General features: G+C 39.4%; 1 protein-coding gene across 1 annotated transcript in view; it reads left to right on the top strand.

Annotated features, from left to right (window-relative positions):
• Positions 1 to 20,589, top strand: part of SLC25A13 (solute carrier family 25 member 13) — a 103,577-nt gene that overhangs the window by 14,829 nt on the left and 68,159 nt on the right. Inside the window, exons 2-4 of the mRNA XM_009641993.2 lie at positions 6,846 to 6,899; positions 10,995 to 11,137; positions 17,735 to 17,850. Of these exons, the coding sequence (XP_009640288.1) occupies positions 11,028 to 11,137; positions 17,735 to 17,850 (226 nt within the window). The 5' untranslated portion in view covers positions 6,846 to 6,899; positions 10,995 to 11,027. The remainder of the gene's footprint in view (positions 1 to 6,845; positions 6,900 to 10,994; positions 11,138 to 17,734; positions 17,851 to 20,589) is intronic.

Genomic DNA, 20,589 nt, shown 5'->3' with positions numbered 1-20,589 from the left:
CTATGGTGAGCAGGAGGGGGGGTATTTTTGAAAAATACTCCCAAGGTGATGGCAATATCATTGGACCATTCTCATTAGTAACTCATTTGGAAATAAACTTTTTTATTGAAGAACCCCTAATATATCTTGTGTGTAATTATTGCATTTCTTTAAGCAAGTGGTAAACTCTGGTCTGCTGAGATACATTGGCATATGTTAATATTACATAATGGCCATAGCAAAGTAGCTTGCTTGTGTATCTTTGAATCACAGTCCTGAAGATCATCTGAGTAAAAACCTGTTGTAGAGGAGCTATGAGACAGTAGGGAATATGACTTTGAGGAAGAAGGTGGACTGATGCAGAGTAGCACTTTATGATAGCTAGGTAGAGAAAGCGATTGGAGAGCTGAGCTTTTTCTGATAGCAACATGAAAAGTGGAGAGAAATTTCTGTTTTACAAAGACTTGGTTTTCACATTCGGTTTCTTGCTGTAGTGTAGTGTATCGTGTTTTCTTGTAGGAATGACAGCACTTGCATCCTTGTCCTAGTCCAGAGGCTGACTACAAACTAATAGTCCAGTTTGTTCCTAAGTCCATCTTCTGATACATCCTTAAAGTTTGGAGTGGGTAGTATTGGTCACAGTATGATGCTTTTTCCTTTGGTTAAACAATTTTGCTGAGCAATGACACTGGCTAGCTATTTTTACCTTAGTATCGGGCTAGTTTTATGGTCCTTCTGTTTTCCATGTCTTTAAGTAGGAAAATTGTAGAAGTACACAGTCTAAATGTCTTTTTATGTAGCATTAATTAGCTATTCTTGGAAATTCTCATAGCAATTTTCCTTAAGATATATACTACTCCCACCTTTGTTTCTGTACTTACTTGGAAGCATTGGACAAACCGGATAAGGATTTTCCTCTGTGTATGTAATTGCTAACCGTGTGTTGGTCCCCAAACAGTTTGCATGCAAAAATACTATGGTTTATTGGGAATCTTTGTGTGTGAGAACTGTCTTATGAAAAAGCCAGCTGCATTTGCTTTGGGACTTTGAAAGCAGGATCAAAGCTAGCAGGTAATTGCCCAATAAAGTATGTCTGTTAGCTTTGATGCACTCGGGAAAGTGAGGCTTCCACTTACCATGGTGCAGGAGCTGGACCGGGAATTGCCCAGAGATTTGTAATTGTGGCAGAGTGAAGATGGACACGAGTAGCTTTGCTTGAGATTTGCTGTCTCTGTTAGCTAGGAAATTTTGTTCTGCTTCACCAATGTGTGGGGTAGGCTCAGCACAACTGTCTAGTTTCAGTAGTGCTTATTCTGTAGCTCTGCGTACTGAATTAGCTTGTAGGATCTGAGAAGACTTTGTTGATTAGTGTTAATAACATTTCTTTTTCTTAGCTTAGCTAGACAAAGGAATACAGTAACTGCTACTTAGTGTAGGGTTACACTTTTGCAAAATGTAACGTTTGACCCTGAGGATGAGAACTGGTTTTAGAAAATAAATGTTTTTGTCTCAAGGCTGACTGTGTTCTGACTGATCAGGCTGAATGTGATAGAAGTACCTGCTTAGTAGCTATCAGCTTCTCTTACAGTGCTCCTTACCCTAAGGCTTTGGGTAGATAGGCCAAATGCCATCTGATTTTATTTCCCTGGGAGAAATACTTAGCTTACCATTAGGGAGGTCTGGCGAGAAGGTCTTTTTGGTCTGTGTTCTCTGCCAGCTCTCCCTGCAGTTGTCTGGTTCCCTGCTTGGTGAGCTGGTACATGTCTTGCTCGCAAACTTCACCATGGTGCTGAGTTCTGCGTAGATTGCTTTCCATTTCAGATCACAGTCAAATTCTTTTACTTGGATTCCATCATGCAACAGGAATGACTGCTTTTGCTGAAGTGAGAATATGCCAAAGCATGTTGGGCTAACCAAAAATGGTTATTGGGGCAGCTGAAACAGGAGACGGTGCCCTGGACAGATGCTGATGCAGAACACTTCTAACTTACCATGCTATGTGCGATGAGAGAGAGTGACCAAGGCAAGTTGCCAGGTTAGAAGAATTGATTGTGTATGTTTGTGGTAGTATTAGTGTAAAATGGAGGAAGGTGATTCTCATCAATGTAAGCAAGTTAGTTGTATTGAAATACAAAGTGGGGTGTTGTTTCAGCATCAGATTTACACAGCATTAATAGATTTCTGGTCTGAGTTCAAACTTGGCCAGTAACTGCACTTTAACTGGTTTCTGATATTGCATTCACTCATTTAAACAAGAATGTAAGGTCAAACCCTGGCTTGATCTCCTTTGGAGTCGCACGTTTTGAGTGTATATGTATACTTTTAGCCAGAAGGAAACATTATGATGATCTAATCTGACCTCTTACATAAACTGGGCCACATGTGTTTGAGTCTTACAGGTGGACTCAATAACTTGTGATGAAACTGAAGAATACCTCTAGAAGACATGAGGTTTCAATCTTGATTTGAGGTCTTTTAGTGGTGCCAAATACCTTGTGTTCTTTAGTTGTGTTTAAGAATGGAAAAACTTAAAAAAAAAATCTTAATTTCCACATGAAGCTACTAGAGCTTGTGATCTCTTGTTAAGCCTTTCAGCAAACATCTTCTCTCTGTAAGTGCCTGTAGATGTTGTTCTCTAGAATTAAACAGACTGAGCTCACCAGTGCCCAGCAGCAAGGCAGCCCTGCCATGGCTCAGGTTCGCTGCTTGGAGAAGGGCTGCTCTCCAGCATCTTACCTGCTTGGTGTCAGGAGTTTTTTAAAGATAGTGAGGTAGAGGGGGACATCCTCACCTCCATCAACTTTCTCCTTCACACGTGAGCTGTATTCAGGTTAAACCATGAGGAACAAACAGTATTTGAGATGTTTGTCTCTTTCTCTTTGGTTAGGACTTGCTGTTGTCCCAGTAAACTTTCTGGAATATTGTAGCAATGCCCAAGTGTTTCTGGATCCCCATCACCTTTCTACTCTATCCAAATGGTGGTTACTAAAGTGATCTTTACGTTAAATGTGAGAAGGTCAGACATTTTATATTTGCCATTAGGTTAATGGTATATTGGCATCAGTTCTGATTTTCTCACTGCCTTTTTCCCCTATTGCCCACCCATGTTGTTATTCTTTACTGTTCTTACTGATCTAGTTGAAGGTGTCCCTGCTCATTGCAGGGGGGTTGGACTAGATGACCTCTAGGGGTCCCTTCCAACCCAAAGCATTCTATGATTCTATGATTCTGCTGGGTGGAGCACACTCACTACTTTTATTCGTCCTTTTATATCTTTTGATATCAGATACCATCTGACAACTTGTTCCTTCTGCCTTGTGTATGACACATATATTAATAGAATTGATTAGAAATGTAATACAGTTTTCTTTGATTCCCAGTGGATTCTGTTTTCTTGCATTGTACAGTTACATTTTTCTGGGAAGAGTCTGTTTGCATTTGTTGTTGAAGGTGGAAGTGAGACTGAAAATGGATGTCAGTGTAAATCGAGCATAAGTCAACAGGAGAAAAGAGTTCTGCTGGAGAAAATGGACTGAAATTATGATCAAGGTACAAGGGAGTCTGAGGATATGAACAGCTCTGGTGTGCAAATCAACCCATGTGTTATTGCCCCTCACTTGCAGAGCTTTTCCTTTCGCTGTGCACCCTCTGTCTCCCTTTGCTGAACATCATTGCTAATGGGATGGATTCAGTGTTTTTAAATTAATTTCTTATATTGCTTGAGATGTGTGGTGCTGGCTGGTTCTTCATCGTACAGTATAATGCACATAGACACATAGTTATGTTGGCTGAAAGTTTCAAGTATCTACTTTAGGAATGAAAATCCCTGCTGACATTTTCTGTATGTTACCCCGGTCTTTTCTGTGGTGTGCCCTGACTTTGTTATAATCCTGCGTTTCAGTTTCTGTACTCCATGTTGTCTCCTGTTTTTTTTTAAATAAGCTTTGTTTGTTGGAGAGCTTTATTCACTGAACCTTATTTAATAAAAGTTGGGGTTTTTTTAAAAGTGTTAGTGTCTGTTACAAAGCATGTCTTTGTAAAGAGCAGTAAAAAACATTATTTCCCTCAGATCTGCTTTATCAAATGCTTCCTTGGACAATTAAGAGAGATGTCATGCCTACCAGCTCATTGATGGTTTTATCTCAGGCTGGTTTTGGTCTTTATGGAGAGAAGATAGAGTGAAATGGAGAAGTCTTTCCAGTAACAAAACACATCACCTAAGCCCAGAAAGTCAGTGAATATCACCCGAGTTGACTGAAGCAGCAGCAGCTTGTGTCTGTGGGTCACTTTTCATCAGGCATGCTACCTGTTGGCTTGCAGCCTTGGCATCAGGTTACTTAGCCCACCTTCAACTGCTAACATAACTGGGAACAATTTTCAGAATGGTATTGAAAGTGATATTTTGACCTTTTCCAGAAGGGGAATCTGCTAGTAACGCCTGTCATCAGGATCAGTTCTTGTGTCTGTGTGTGTGCAGCTTCAGCTTTGCCCACAGCTGGGGCTGGATGAAAGGCTGAATTAAATGCTTCTCCTCTTAGCACTGGTATGGCTGCATTAGCATTGGTCCTCCTGAAGCTGTGACATAACGTAATAGAGGCTCTTTTCCTTGCTTGGGATTGAATAGACCTTTCAGAATGGAGACTGGGGGGAGACACATGAACATTACGCAGTTCTAACCATCCCTTTCCTCTCCTGTTCCCTGGGAAATGGAAGAGTGTGGAAGTAGACTGCGGGAAACAGGGAAGCCGTGGTCTGCAGGTTCTGCTTGGGCTGCTGGTCTGCAGTGCTGCTGTGTGTTCATTGACCTGGCCGGCTTCAGCCTGGCTTTCAGTATGTGGTTTGAAAGAAACTTGCTGTAAAAAAAACCCCAAACAACCAAATCTCCCCATAATCAAAAGGAGCCTGAAAAGTGGCAGCTGGACTGTGAGCACATTTTGTGTCCCGAATTTCCCAAGATGGTTAATGTCAGTGAAACCAAAGGAAAATGAGTGGAAGTTCAGCCATCGGCATGTACCCTTTTCCTTCGTTCTTTTATCCCTGTTTTTTTTAGGATTAGATTTCTGGGACAGTATAAAATTTAAACTTTAGGGCAGATTAAGTGTGATACCAGTTATATTTTTAATGGATACAGATGTTTAAAGTGTCTTTTATTTGTGTGTATAGTGGCAAGATTCTGCATTGCAGCAGTATAGAAATGCTGGGTTGTTTTTTTTTCCACGAAGTTCCCAAATGCTCTAGAGTACTAGATTTTTACAAATAGGGTTAAAGTAAATCTCTGCTTACTACACAGTGATTACGTTTAGGACAGCTTGCACTTTAGAAAATACAGAATTTTAGATTCCCAGCTTCACAATTACACTTTGATTTTTTGCAACTGCCTCCACATGGATTTCTGTGCAAACACAGAATTGGGACTCCAGCTGTGGACTCTGTCAGTTGAGTCCTAGCATAACTTCAGGTTTGGTTTTTCCCTTTTAAAAAAAACTAGTAAAATTTTATACGAAACCTTATTCATATGCTTTTCTTAAAATACTCTGGGGCTTTTTTTTTGTGTGGTGGTTTTTTTTTTTTTTTGTCTTTTTTCTTTTAGTTTTTAAATGACCCATTTAGGGTGAGGAAAAACTTACTAAAGATTCTTCATTACGTGTACATGTGAGGGATGTAATGCTGTTGTACAGACTTAGGCAAACTACTAACATTTTCTGCAGTAGTCTAGTGTGCTACTAGAAATGCACTTGCAGTCACATTCGCCTTTACAGTCTACCGTTGCTCTGGAGAGTCAAGGAAGTAGGTAGTCATGTTTTATTGATAATGTTTCTGATGTTTAATTCTTAGGTGAGGGTAAGATTTTATGTCTTGCCCTTTGGCTGTTTATTCCCCATTACAGAGATTTTTGACAAGTTTTTTGAAAACCCACATTTGCTTGCAAAGTACTTTTTATTAGAAAATGATTTATTAGAGATTTATTAGAGATTGATGTACTGAATTGACTTATCGGATGGTGGTTGGTATGTTGGCAAGCAAGATTTTATCAAAGAAACCTGAAGAAAGAAAGGGAAACTCTATAGCAGGCACAGACTGAGGGGATGAATCCTCTTATTGCCAAAAGCAGCCAATGGATGGCATGGCATGTCAACAAGGAAAATACTGATGGGCTTACTCCATAGTGGATATAGAATATTTTTTAAATCAGTGTTGTGGGAAAAAAAATCTAATTACTTTGTGGTGATAAATGTAACTTAGATTTTAGTTGGAACTGGCTAGTTATCTGATTGGTAGAAAAATCTAGATACAGTGCTCTCTGAATTTCCTCATCAAAAAGGTCTACACTGTAAGTTTAAATAGTTTAAAATGTTGGAAGTAGGAGGTAGAAGTACCAGTAAACCAAATAATTACATTGGAATTCAGTCTTCTTGGGAGTTGCTTTCTTGGACAAGTCTGTAAGTCTGAGTATTTTATTCTTGCCATCTATCAGTTGGGGGCTGCATATGGTGCTCTGAAATCCTTAGATGAGAGATGCTGGAAGTATAAAAATCTGTATGGTAAAGATGGTATAATGCCGAATCCCAGCAGAGAGGTATGTTGAAAAGATTCGATACTTGAATATCTTTATGACTTGTTAATGTGTGCTTGTTTAAGAATTGCAGGGTTGCATAAGGGAAGCAGTTACCAAAAAAAAGATGAATAACATAGTGTAAATGTGAAATGAGTAAAATAAGCATGGCCAGCAAAAGCAGTACCTAATTTATCTAAGGTGAACATTTATTTTCATCACTTGTTCTGTGGTTTGAATTCTTCCTTTTAAATGACACTTTGACATCTTTTGTATAAATTATGCATATTAATGTAATTGTATTTACTTGTAGGTGGCTCTAACCAAGAGAGCTGATCCAGCTGAGTTGAAAACAATATTTTTGAAGGTATGTATAAAGTAAATATTTTACTCTTTCTGCTTAAATTTTTCATATCTTTTGCTCCTTTATTGCAGCATACAACTCTTGATAGTTTTTCCAACCATTAATCATTCACTGTATTATTACCATGTTAGACTTAAATACCATTATCAGAATTGAACAATGCTCACCAAGAAGTCAGATACATTCCTGAGTGATTATTGTATTGACTCAGAAGAAGTATTACTATCTTAGAAAAAAACCCGCATTGTTCGGAAAATGGGGTGGGAGTTTCAATATTGTTCCTACACATGGGAAAATGTTCGTGTAGACACCTTGCTGTTAGACCATTTGGTAAACTTTCTTCTCCCATCCTTGCTTCCTTCCTTCCTTCAGGGTTATCTCTTCTTCTCTAATCTGTAGAAGTGTTTGGAAGCTCCCCTTGTGAAGTGGCAGCCATATTTATTATTTCACTAAAATTCCTTCTGTGTTTCCCTGCGGTAGAAGTGTGCAAGCAGTGAAATGACTCGTGTACTTGTATATTTGAGAGAAGTGTTCTTTAGTGTTTTGCTGGAATATGGCTTGCTTTGACCCATTTCCTAAATTTAAATAATTATTCCTAACGTCCCTAAGATGATCTTAAAGATTGATGATGATCTTAAAGGTCTTTTCCAACCTAAACAATTCTAAGATTTATGAGTATGGTATCTGTGTTAGTTTGGTAGTCTGGTATGAAAAACGAGTACAGAAATTGGTGGGTCTGGAGAATATATGTGAGGTGGGTGCCGCAGAGCTACAGGGAGCTCTTGTATCCGAATTATTTTTATGAAGGGGTTGAGTGCCTAAGAGAGCTCCTACCTTTCCAAGTTCCTCCCTCCACCTCCCCTCTCTCCAGCATCATGCCCCACTCTCCATGCACTTCTTAGCATGTTTTCCATTGTCCCTTGTGAGCTATTATTAACAATATGTGTAGGTGTCACTATGTATATTGCCAGTATTTATAGTTTTATCATATACTGTCAGTATTTATAGCTCTGAAATAAGATTTTCAGTTAAGAAAGCCAGGATTTAACTTATTAAGTCCTGGAACTTGTGTCTGTCAGGAGAGCAAAAAGACTCTTGAAAACGAATAGGATAGTGGGATTTTCAGAGGCAAATGCTTGAAGAGCAGGAGCAAGGCAGCTGAAAAGGCAGGCAGGGAGAAGACCGTTGACCCAAGAAGATGGGAGCATTGAGGAAGGGAATAAATACGGTAGAGAGAAGCCTGGTCCCTCCTGCAATGTGAGGCAGTGCTCAGCTGTGCTGAGGGGGCTGGTTGGTTTGGCTGGTTGGTTTGATGGTGTGAAAATTGTTACCTACCTGCCTGTGGGTATTCACCTCTCTTGCATTTCTGAAGATTGTAGCCCTCTCAGCTTTCAGTTTTGATGGATTGAATGGGTCATGGTTGAGCACGCCAAATACCACCTCCAGCTCCTTTTTCATCCGTTTCTGCTTCCCCTTCTACTTAAAGAAGGGTTCTCAATAAGCAGAGTAATGAAATACGAGCTGAATGTTTTGTTCAGTGTAATACGGAAATTGTCGTGCCGCTTACTACTGAGAAGGAAAAAGGATGAGTGAATACGGGATGTTGTTTTGTGCTCTACAGATAAGCAATGGCCAAAGTGTTAATTAGGCCGCTTCAGATGATTGTAAGTAGTGAGGCCAATCCAGTTGCTTCTGGAGATTGTGGGATCTTCACTTAGAAAATAACTTGACAGCCATTCTCTCTACTTCAGTTAAGAATTAAAAATTACGATTCCCAGGTAGGAATGGTAGCCACTGTGTAGAAATAAATACGAAGATATCAGTTTAAATACAGTTGATTACAGTCAACTTTTAGCATTTTTAATACATCAAACCCCCAGTAAAATGTTTGCAAATCTTATTTAAAATGGGGTTGAACTGGTTAATTCTTGACTATCTAAAATGTATGGAAATAAGTTACCAAAAAGCCATTAAGTACTATTGTATAATATCAAATTCTCTGTGGGTATAATTGCCAAAGTGGGGAAAAATACAATTGTAAAGAACCATTTTTTAATGTCTCTCCTCCAAAACCAATAGAATTGATGTTTTTCTCTTTTTGTTATGATAATTTCAAGAGTAACTCTACTTTTTCTAAGTCTTCTACCATAACCCCTAAGAGATTAGATTTTAGTCAAAGTGATCAAGCTGACATTTTCCAAGGTCATTTTCTATATGTAGTATAGAGTACGTGATTGGATTTCAAATACACTTGAGTGATACACAGTGACAAGAAACAGGGGGACACTGAAACCTTGTGCTGTTTTCTGTTATTGAGTGCCCTAGCAGGGGGTTAGCCTGGAAGAAAAAAATGAAATATAGAAGCATAGGCTGTCTGACTTATTTGATTTGTTTCTCAATAGCAGCTGTGTTAAAAGTTTTTGAGACTGGGATTCTGAAAGATTCTGTCTCCCTGCAAATGATTACATTGAAATCAATTGATCTGCTAGTTCTTATAAAAGTATACAATTGAAAATTCCTTGCAGTGTATCAACCAGAAAGCTTGTGTTACGAACAGTGTCTATTGAAACATGAATCCTTAAATGCTAACCAATATATAGATGCCAAAGCAAGTTATGTTTTGTTTGGGCTTGCTTCTCTGAAGCCTTGTTTCCTGAAGATATTGCTGTACCTGAAGACTGTATTTATATAGCACTAGAATAAAATAATCTACTTACTGTTACACTTTGGCATCCCTCTGAGAGTTATATGCCTACAGCAGGCATAAAGGTACTCTGCAGGCACCAGTGTGGCTCTGTGAAATGAAAACTGGCAGTTTCCTTCCCTTAGCAGAGCCACAGCAGTGTAAACCAAAACACGTGTCTGAAGTACGCTACGAAATAGCAATAGGCCTCTAATGTATTTATTGCTTTAGTGTGGATAATGCTCTGTGGGGAGATGCAGCAATGGTTTATCATCCTACCTTACCTTAAAAAAGAAGAAATTAACAGTTGCTTTCCTGTTACCAGTGCACATTTCTTATCCAGAGACAGACCTGTTTCCCTTAAAGCAAACTCATGGTTCTGTAAATGTTGCCTGGGATTTCTTTTCCTCCTAATTATTGTCCTTATCCTTTCCCTTTCCTTGAAAAACATTTTTAGTGTTGGTTTCAAGTTTATCCTTCTACAGAAAATGAGGGATTTAAACTTTGAGGGATGACTGAGGAATCAGGGTAAGGGTGGTAACAAAGGCAATTATATTTATTTACGTATTATCTTCAAAATATTTTAATATTCCCTTTCCTTGATATTTAACATGTTACTGGAGGCTTCCCTTGACAGACCCAAGTGTATTTGCTCCCAGGTGCTGTTTCTGGAGTACTATGCCAGTAACTATGGTATAGAGCAGGAGTAATGTATGCTGGCTGTGTTTGGTAAGGTCTTGGACCCCTTTTCTTGTTTCTGCAGTATGCTGAAGTGTCCAGGTTCTTGCTTGCTCTTATGTTTTTCTGCAAGTGCTTACTCTCTGGCCTCCTTTCAGCCCTTCAGCCAAGGAGGTAGGTTCTCCTTTGCTTGTAGATCAGCCATGGCTGAAGGTGTTGCGGTGGAGCTCCTCCAGAACAGCACCCCCGGGTGGACACTCTTGTGGGATCATCTACTCCACTAGCACTGTAAAGTCACTTCACAGGTGTAAACCTACCTTCTCCTCCCAAAGGAGCCATCTCAGATAAAATATGCTGGAGTATCGTGTTGCTATTATAGTTTTTAGTGGGCTGGAGGTGCCACTTAGGTGTTCGCACCTGTGGTTCCTGTTCAATTTCAAGAAAACATGTGGTACTGGAGTATTAACTCTTTCTAGACTGCCATGGAGAAATTGTTGACATGATAAACAAATAATTGTGTATCTGCCACTCATCTGGCTGGGAAGCCAAGCCTTCAGCTGCTCCAGTAACTCCCCACTCACTCTCTCCTGTTGGGGTGTAGGTTGTAGGTTCTTCAGAGCAGAACTGTCTCATCTGCTGTAACGTAAGCCTGCTCCTGATTGGAAACTATGGGTAGTGGTAATAAATAGCTAGAGAAGGATGTACTTGAGGCACTAAATATTGTATTCATTTAACAGTATGCAAGTGTGGAGAAGAACGGCGAATTCTTCATGTCTCCGAATGACTTCGTCACACGGTACCTGAAGATAATTGGAGATGGTTTGCCTAATGCAAGCACTGTACAGCTCCTTGCAGGTGTGGTGGATCAGACAAAAGATGGGTAAGTGGTTTTTTTGTGTTTTTTTTCTTTTTATGTTGTTCACTTAAAAAATACAAACCCATTCTTCCAAAACAGTCTGATCCCAGAGGGTGGCGGGGTTTGTTTTGGGGTTTTGCTGGTTTTTTTGCCTGCAGATACATAAAGGAATACAGTATCTTTTAAGTGGATACTGTAGAAACTATGTGTTGGGCTGCATGTACCATTTAGCTGAGCAACCCATTTTCTGCCTACTGTGTATTTTTAATTCGTTGAACCTTTCATGTTTTTTGGCTGGCTTCCCTAACTCCTTTCCTTTCCTTCCATGAGTCTTTCTGTCTCTGTTTACTTTATCTGTTTGTCACAAACACATTCAAACAGCAATCCAAAATAACTTTAGATGGTGTAGGAAGAGATCGTAGAAAAAAGTGCCCCTGCTTTGTTTTGCTGTAGCACTGTTAAAGGTTTTTGCCACTGTTCTTTCCCTTATGAGGGAGGAGTAGCAACTAAGGTATTTAGGGAGCCACTCTGCAATCTTGGGAAGACAGCAGTGAAGTTGGTTGCACATGGTTTGCATTTGAAAGGCTGACTTTGCCAATAGGCAAGATTAGCTACCCCTCCATCTTCCTCCCCCCTTCTTTAATGAAATCCTAGCTTTTGCTTTTGGTACTTGCCCAGGCAAGCTGTCTCTTCACCCATATGAATGCATTTTTTGAACCCTGCCTTTAAAGTATCTTTAGAGAAACTTTAGAATAATTAGCTATGGACTTAAAGTCTGTAGTTGTGGCATTTTTAGAAACCAGAAAACTTCAGGCATGACTCATATCAGTGGTTGCAGAGAGTAAAATGTGAGATAAATAAAGCATGACTAGAGAATGCAGGCTTCCTAGGGAACAGATGCATGCATAACTGAGAACTTCTGCAATAGTTTCTGTGCTCTCTTTTCTGCTCAGCCAGCCTCATGTATCTGGCAGCCGGACACCTTAAACCTTGCAGACAAGTTAATGTGATGATTGTTACCCCTGGTAAGAGAATTCTGTAAAAGGTTATATTGGTAACATTGTCATGATGGCAGCAAGAAAGTGGTGGCTTCAGATAGCGTTTGACTGAAAACATTAAACATTTCTCAGATTTCTTTCCTTGGTTTGATGCCTGCAAAAATGGCATTTCCAAATTGCACGACTTCAAATCCATTTTGTAATAAGAAGGTTGAGAGTATAATCCATACCTCGTGATTTGGATCTCCCTCACAAGCAGAAGCTGTTGTCAGGAAGAGCAAAATGTAAAACTGTAGCCTATGTGAACTTGTTGACAAGTTGGGATTTCATAACTTGGCATGAGCTTGCAGGAGTTTTGCGGTGTAGTATTGAGGCTTCTAATTGCTGCTTTCTGCCATGGGTAAGGACTGTTTCTGCCGTCCGGACAGTGCAGTGACAGGGGACTGCATGTTCCTAGCATGTCTTTGGAGAGTCTCTTCTGGTATTCAGGCTGTCTTCTTGTTTAGCTGGTACATTAATATTTGAAAGAATGGAAAAAGTTCAGAAAGTGAGTAGCATTCATCTCTCTCTAACCTGGCATTGTAGCATTTTTTGCCATGTGGCCAGGCATCTGTACCTTGTTCTAGTGGTGTATAAAGTAATTTGCAGCATGATCGTCTGAAGCAAAGGTCACTTGCTTTTTGGTTCCAGGAACGAAATCTCCTAGGAATGGCAATAAGACCTACTGGCCTTCTCATGTTGAATTCTTTCCAACTTGGCAGTTCAGAGCTCCTAGTTTTAAAGTGAATTACAAAACTGCTTTTGTTAGTGTTCATTTTTAATAGACTGGTCAGTGTTTAGAGACTTACACGTGTAAAGGTCATGAGAGTCTGTTCAATAATTCAGCTCTATTTCTAGTATAAAATCAAAGGTAGCTTGCAAGAGCAATGACAAGTTAATTTTGTTATAGCGTTAGTGGCTTAAAGTAGTGCGGCTCTGAAAATACTGCTAGGATATTTCTAGAAGCATTTTTCCACTGTCTTGGATCCCAGTTTTGCTCTGAAGCATCTGTTCTTCATGACTGGTGAGCATGACCACTCTTTGCCAAGAGTCTGAGCCCAGAATCACCGGGGTTGTTCCTAGCACTTTTAAAAATGTTTTTTAACTCCTGATTTTGGTGAGAAGTTGGGTATAGGTAGCAAGTGTAATCAGTGAGAAATACAAAAATGGGTAAGTCAGACACATGGGTGAAAAGCAGGCAGTGTGAGAGCTTCTGAGCAGAGCAAATAGGTGATCAAATGGTTGCTTAGACCAGAACTGAAGAAGTCCTGAGTGTGAAGTGTAAAGAACAGTAGCTCCTATGTAGAATCTCACTGTGGTTGCTGTGGTCAAAATCTCTCATGTAGCTCTACCACAGATTTTGCATTGCCAAGAGATTAAGGATTCAAGGGTATCTCCAGGAGTAGCTGGTGGTGTGACAAAGGTACGAGACCTCTTACAGCAGACCCTTGTGTTCAGTGAATATCTGTTGCCATGGGAGCAAGTTTTGCCTCCATCTTAAGTCAGGGCGTAGGGTTGTTTGGAGGTAGGCTTTCCTTCTGTCCTCTTAGGGAGGCATCTTTTTAAGGTTTCCTTTAAGAAAACGAAATGCTTTTCTTGTCGATGGCCAGAGACTCCTTTCAAAGTAGTCGATCAGTAATAACACAGATTTTTAAGTGTTATGTCACATGGCTGTAGTTCGTATGGAATGGACTTAAGAGCCTCGACTGGTTCCTAGCTGTAGGCTTCTCATTCCTAATTTTAGTTGAAAAAAAAAAGCTTCATTTGGCTTCAGCTGGATCAGAAACTCCCCCAAAATACAGTGGCTTTCTCAAGGCCTATCAGCGATGGGCCAGGCATTTTCCAGCCTGCCTTACTGTTACATATTGTTTTTCAGTCTTTTGTTGTACTTTTAAACATCTGTCTTAACAAAATAAGTATTTACTGCACATCTCTGTTTGGACTGTAGTAACTAACACTTACCGAGAAATACTGTATGCTTTATTTTTAGAAAGGACAAACTGTTCAAAAATAACACTTGGAAATGCCAGCATTTTCCATTATTATTGGATATAAATTTATCCTCTAATGCACCAATTTACACTATACTTAGTTTACCTAGGTTGCAGCGTAAAATAATAGATGTAGCTTCAATTTGTGTCCCATTATGTTATCATGTTTAAATTGCTGATACAGTAAAAACATATGCATTGATTTCTGAAGAAACCTCTTCATCATTGCATTTGTATGTATTATTACAGTGGGTAATGGCTTTTTTTCTTTGCATGGCTACATGCGGACTTTCTCTGGTGGGAATGTATCATGTCTATGTGGTGCCCAGATACTCATGGGTGTGAGCACCAAAAGAAGCAGCATGGAGGAAAGGAGAGAGTAGTAAATAGCGATTTCGCTGCACTGTATTCAGTTGTTGTGTTTGGGCTGTAGCTTCTTGTGTGTGGATGTTTTTAAAATACCTGGTTTTCAATCTTCCTGAATAAATTGTGCAGTGTTGGCAATATTAATGAGGATGTGAAGGTGAAGGAAGACTTTGACCAGTTGGGTAGGATATCTTCAAGACCGAAGTAAAATTTTGTAAACATTTCAGCTTCCTCTCTTCTCACTGTTAAAATCACTAGGCTTTTCTCTGCTTTTGTAACACAAATGAGTACTTGTTTAGTTAGATAAAATAACTCTTAAGTATTATATTGAAGTCCGTGTTAATATGTACTGTTTAATGACACCTAATGATATTCAGTGAAGGGTTATGCTAAACCCAAAAGGGTGATGCTAAACCAGAGAGAAAATGTGTTACCCAGGCAACTACCCTTGTGCAGTATAGAGAAGTGAGCATATGGCTATGTAGTACACATTATTTCAGCATCTTTAAGCATTAAGAATCACACGTGTAATTGACTGTGAAAAATTACTGCTCAGTTACTGTATTGTATGGTCATAATAGAAGTAAATGAATACGTCATTGTTGTTAGAATAGATCTGTTGGGAATCACTAGCAGGCTAGTCTACTTAGGGAGCAAAAATACAATAAGAAGAAAATAGCTGGTTTAATTAACATGTAAAAATTGGGTTAATTTGAATTCAGCTGGCACAGCAGATATTAATGTCTCTTCTTTAATAGTCTGGCTAGAACCACACAATTTGTACACTTTTAATCTTCCTAGTACTATGAATAATTTTTTTAAAAATGGATATGGGGTTATTTTAAGCATCTATCTCTGACTTATTAGGGGGATTTATTACTTGCAAGTACTGACAAAGAATATTTCTACCAGTATAAAATCTTGTAGCAGTGTTAATATGGGAAGTTTTAATCAAATCCAGGCCTAATAGAATATGTTATTAGCATGGTGCTAGGATTCTGCCCGGATAGGTGCTGTATTTCTTTTCTGTGCTCTCATCACTGTGCTGGGGTCTGTTGGTAAGGACATATGCTGGTTGTTGTTTCACACAAAAAGCGGCTTTATCAAAATGGTGTTGGCAGAGATTTTACATTTTTAATTCTAAACAATCCTATTCTAGAGTCTTGTCGCCTGCTGTCTATTCTGTTCTTTCTGTGTGTGGGCTTTATAATCTTTGGGACAGAAGAATTCAGTGCTTTGTATCTGGTTGCTGTTGTAGAAGTTGTCAGGTATGTAACCAATAATAATGGATAATAATGAGCTTTTATAGCCTGTAAGTCACATAGTAACAATAAATATACATAAATGCAAAACTAAGTAGGTTGTGGTATATTGGTTTGAAATTGAAGGAAATGTTGCATTTTTAAAAATTTTTTTTTTGGCTTGGGAGAGAGAGAAGTTTTCTTCCATTTAAAGACTGAGTGTCTGTGTATTCTGTGTCTTAACAGTGGGGAGTACTGAGAGCTCCCAAGGAGCTTAAGATAAACGACTCTGTGGCCTGCCTATGTACTAATGTGTGCACATGTAGCAAGTCGTTGGCTTCTTTGCCAGTAAAGCTTAAGGCATGCTTACAGGTTTACTGGCATCATCAATTGTGATTTTAATATTAAGAATACCTGAGGAGGTTTCTTTTTATTTATTTCTCACACTACATAATAACCTGTGGTGCCAAGTTCCCAGAGCTAATTATTTGTTAGACTATTTCTGACTTTACATATGTTTTCCTTTACTTTTATTAGGGCATATATATTGAGGGCAGTAGAGTAGAACAGCTTTTTGGCCTTCTCTGTGCCATGCTTTTTTTTTAATGCCCTCTTTTGTTCATCTTCTTGTGTTTTCGTGTTCTTCGTGGGAATCAGCTTCTGTTACCCTGTGGATGTTTGGCTGCTGACGTGCAGCAAGCACATTTCTGTGTGACTTGAAATTAATTCCTTAAAGGCAGGGTGGCTGGAAATTGCTGCATAGTCATGTGTCATCATAACTTGATGGAATGAATGTCTTTTCCAACCTGTTCAAACACTTTGTTCTTCACTGTTATTGCTGTTATATACTGAGGGGGAGTTTTCATTGAACTGGCTTCAGGGTCATTTTGAGGAAAGTCCTAAGGATACAATTAGTTTCTAAAAGAAAAAAAAATAAATTGCTTTTGTGTGTGTTTCTTGACATTTGTTATGCTGAATTTTGTGCTTCTCAGAAATAAATCTTTGTTCCCCAGCTACTGCCATGTGAACCCATTAAAGCTACGCGCTTGCTATGCTGACTTAAGCAGCCTTGGGAGAAGGCAATCTTAAACCTCCCAGACTGCCAGCAGGCCCTGCAGTCACACATTTGAAGATGATTTTAAGCTGTACAACCTAGGCATTAAAGTAGCAAAACAGAAGAATGGTTGGCCTTTGCCTCTAAGTATAGGAGTTTGATCTCCGTTTGAGCTCTTGGGTGTGACCCGGAGAAATTAGAACTGCTCAAGGTCTTTGCTGTATCAAATCTACCCCTGGAAACAATGCCAAGTTGTCTAATTACGTATTTCTGCTTATCAACTAACTTAAGGAAGGGCACCTCTGCTTTTATCTCCGCTCTGCTACTGCACTTGCGTATTGGGAACCTGGCTGTAATGATGAATTTGAATAAACTGCTCTTGGGCTGGGGAAGAGCGTTTTTTTTTCGACACGCAGGACTGGAGGGCTGCGATGGATGACTAATAAGTTGCTAGCAAACAGATAACGCCTTCTGATCGGTTCCTTCTGAAGTGAGTGGCAGCGTGTAGGTCTTGAATGGATTTGCTTTACAAAAGCCTTAAGTACTGAGTCTTGAGGGAAGTTACTCATATCTGTATTGGCTCCCTGTCTTGCCAGCGGAGGGAGGTAGGCTCCCCCAGAGGGCAGTTCAGTTAGATATTAAAGCTGAGGTGAGTAGCCACGCTGAGCGCTTTGCGTATTTTATGTTCTGTTGGGACTTGCTGAGAGGAATAGTTCCTTGTTCAACAGTCATTTCCATCTAGCGATAGAAAGGCCTCCTGACAGTGTTGGTGATTGATAGGGTATTTTAGGATAAACTTTAATCCCGATTGATAACATTTTGTACACATTTCGGTTCTGATATTATTTCTTTTGTATAATCTATCTTATACTGTATTTCATTTTTCTGCAAGCAAGTGGATTCATAGCTCTTCTTTTTCCTTCACCCCTTAGGTTGATATCCTTTCAAGAGTTTGTGGCATTTGAATCAGTCCTCTGTGCTCCAGATGCATTGTTCATAGTAGCCTTTCAGCTGTTTGACAAGACTGGCAAAGGAGAAGTTACTTTTGGTAAGACTGTTCTTAAATGTACACTCTTAACTGAAAAATCCCTACTTATGCTAAACTCTATTTTACCTTCTGTTACTGTAGGAAACACAGCTGATTGGTAGTGGAACTACACTAGTGCCAAGCAACTTTCTGGCTGATTTTTTTTTAATCATTTACATGTGCACAATATGAAGTCAAGGTCATGGTCATCTTGATGGTTTTCTCTGGAGAACTGGTCACTTCTCTTTTCCTCTGCCCCAACATGCTTGTGCAGGTCTTGAGAACAGCAGGGAAAGGTGGCTATAGGAAGTGATCCTAAAACCACAAGGAATTTGCCAGAAGACTTGGGTGAATATTGGGTCTGAAATTACCTTGAATTGCTATTTTTTTTTAATTGGCTATATTTCAAGCTGGCTTCCTTTTAAGGCTTAAAACTTTCTTCTGTGAGATGTTACAGTAATAAATCCATTATTATCTCCCCACCCTGCCAACCCCTGCCCCCGAAAATTCAGCTGTCCATTGAAGGTGTGGTGTTTGTACTGACAACATGAGGAATACTCAGGCCAGTTTAAAACTTCATATGGGGACTGTTTATTTCTAGATACCATAGAGACAACTTTTGATATCTGCAGGAATGTCTGCCACCTGCCTAATGATAAGGGCCATTCTGTCTGGAAGAAGGATTCAGAAATTAGCAGTTTTGAATAACTTCAGACATTGAGCTTGCATTTCAAAAAGTATGGGGGATTTTTTTCCCTAAGTACCCACAGTGGATAAAATTGCTGTTTCTAATCTGCTACATTTGGACGCGGTTATCCATGTGTTTCAGGTTTTATTAATTGGCTATTAAACAGTTGTAAGTAAAAGGAAAGTTGGATGGCATTGACTCTTTGTCTTTCTGAAATGTATGGTTCACATGTCCTTTGTCTTTTGCTAGTATTCCCCACGCATGTTTTATGCTCAGTTAAAAAAGCCCTTCCCTTTCCATTTGAACTAACAAGATCCTGTTACCATTGCTTGAAGCATCATTGTATTCCTTCCACCATCTCCAAAAAGCTGTATTTGAATTTGTGGCTGGTGAGAAGACTTGATGTCTCTTGTCTCTATTTTGGTTTTTCATTGTTTTGGTTGTCTGTTAAGGTTGTGAAAGATGGGCTTTTTGCGTGCAATATTATTTGTTAGAACAGCTTTTTAAAAAATTACTACAGATGCTAAAAGATTTGAAAGAATTTCAGGAAAAAGCTCTGCTGATCATAACCTTGATGAAGGAAGTATTTTGTGCCCAACAGTCTTTTGCATGTGTGTGGACAGAGAGGCAACGAGAGACGGCATGCTTTTAAATCAGGAGGGTGCACATATTTTGCAGAGGTTTTGTTCCAGTGCAGACAAACGAGGGTTCCTGGAATGCCTGTGATGTGCAGGTTCTTGTCTGCGTCAGAGCCCCCCGGTTGCTTGGAGCGCTCGTTAATAATCTAGGAAGAACTGTAGTCGTTTGATCTGAATGCTGAATCAGTCCGACTTAACTTTTTAACCCTTGGCATTCTTGTTTCTATTTTTCCTGCTGGCAAATGCTTCCCTTGGGGTTTGACACAGTGAGTCAAGGGATTTGTTTGGCATTTGAAGTCCTTCTAGCGATGAGAGACACTCCTATGCCAGGCTGTATTTAAGGTATTTGAAAGAGGTGGCATGCAACATTGGCAGAACCTCAGATAGGTTTTTTTAATTCCTTCCTTTCCCCCTTTGAAAGCATAAATGCATTTGTAACTTCTGTAGAGTCCCTTGTGGCTATCACCCCAGCAAATGCCTGGAGTGGGGAGGATGTGAGAGCTGTCTCAGTGTCGTGCATTCTCAGCAGAAATGGTTGACCTTTAGACAAAGCTAGGTCTATTTGCTATCATAAGAAAAAAAGCTTTTTTCCCCCCTATTATGAAAAAAAAACCCCTAGTGTTTTCACGAATAAATTATTACAATACTATCCTGTAACTTTGCCACTCAGTACCTCAGTCATGCGTCTTTGAGGTTAATTATGAGATCTTTTTCCATTGACTTGAATGAGAGTGGGATCAAGTCCTTATCAAGGTTAGGAGACTTAAATAGGGGTTTTGTATACTGTGGAATTACAGTGTGAAAGGAACAGAAGAAAAGGGAAAGGATCGTTTTTCACTATACTGCTGTTAAGTGTAATATCTCAAGGATCCCATTATAAGTCTGTATCTCATTTTATTGTTGTAAAGAAACAGCATGGCTTATCTGTGCAGTCATTGTTTTTCTGTATACTGAGATAATGGTATAAATATTTTAGCTTATACTGAACAGAATATAGGGCTTCCCAGCTGTGAACTTCACATTTCTACTAAGCAAATCATCCAAATCTTATTCTTCTACGGGTGCACTTAGCTTGGCACTTTTGTAAAACAAATTAATAATGGGCTTTGCATCAATGAGCTTTTACACTGAATGCCACATCCAGGCTGTGGATATTTAGAGAAATGTTCTGGATGAAGAAGTTCCAGTATTTAATACTTTGTACTTACTTCTCTTGAAAAATGCTGCACTCTTACTTTAGCTTCTGGATTGGAAATGCCTTTGCATTTTAGCCATATGTTGACATCTCTACAATTTTAGATCTTTCATTTCTTTCAAGTTACAAGTTAACTGTACCTGGTTCTTTGACAGAGCTAGCATCTATTTAAAAGGGCTGATCTGCAGGCAGTGCGTGTATGGAGGCGGGGGGGGGGGGGGATTTTTTTTTTTTTTTGC

This window comes from Egretta garzetta, unplaced genomic scaffold, assembly GCF_000687185.1.
Source record: "Egretta garzetta isolate BGI_Z169 unplaced genomic scaffold, ASM68718v1 scaffold30, whole genome shotgun sequence".
In the NCBI taxonomy this organism is placed as follows: domain Eukaryota; kingdom Metazoa; phylum Chordata; class Aves; order Pelecaniformes; family Ardeidae; genus Egretta; species Egretta garzetta.
Note: the sequence above shows the minus strand (reverse complement) of the source record. Positions and strands in the feature narration are given on the sequence as shown.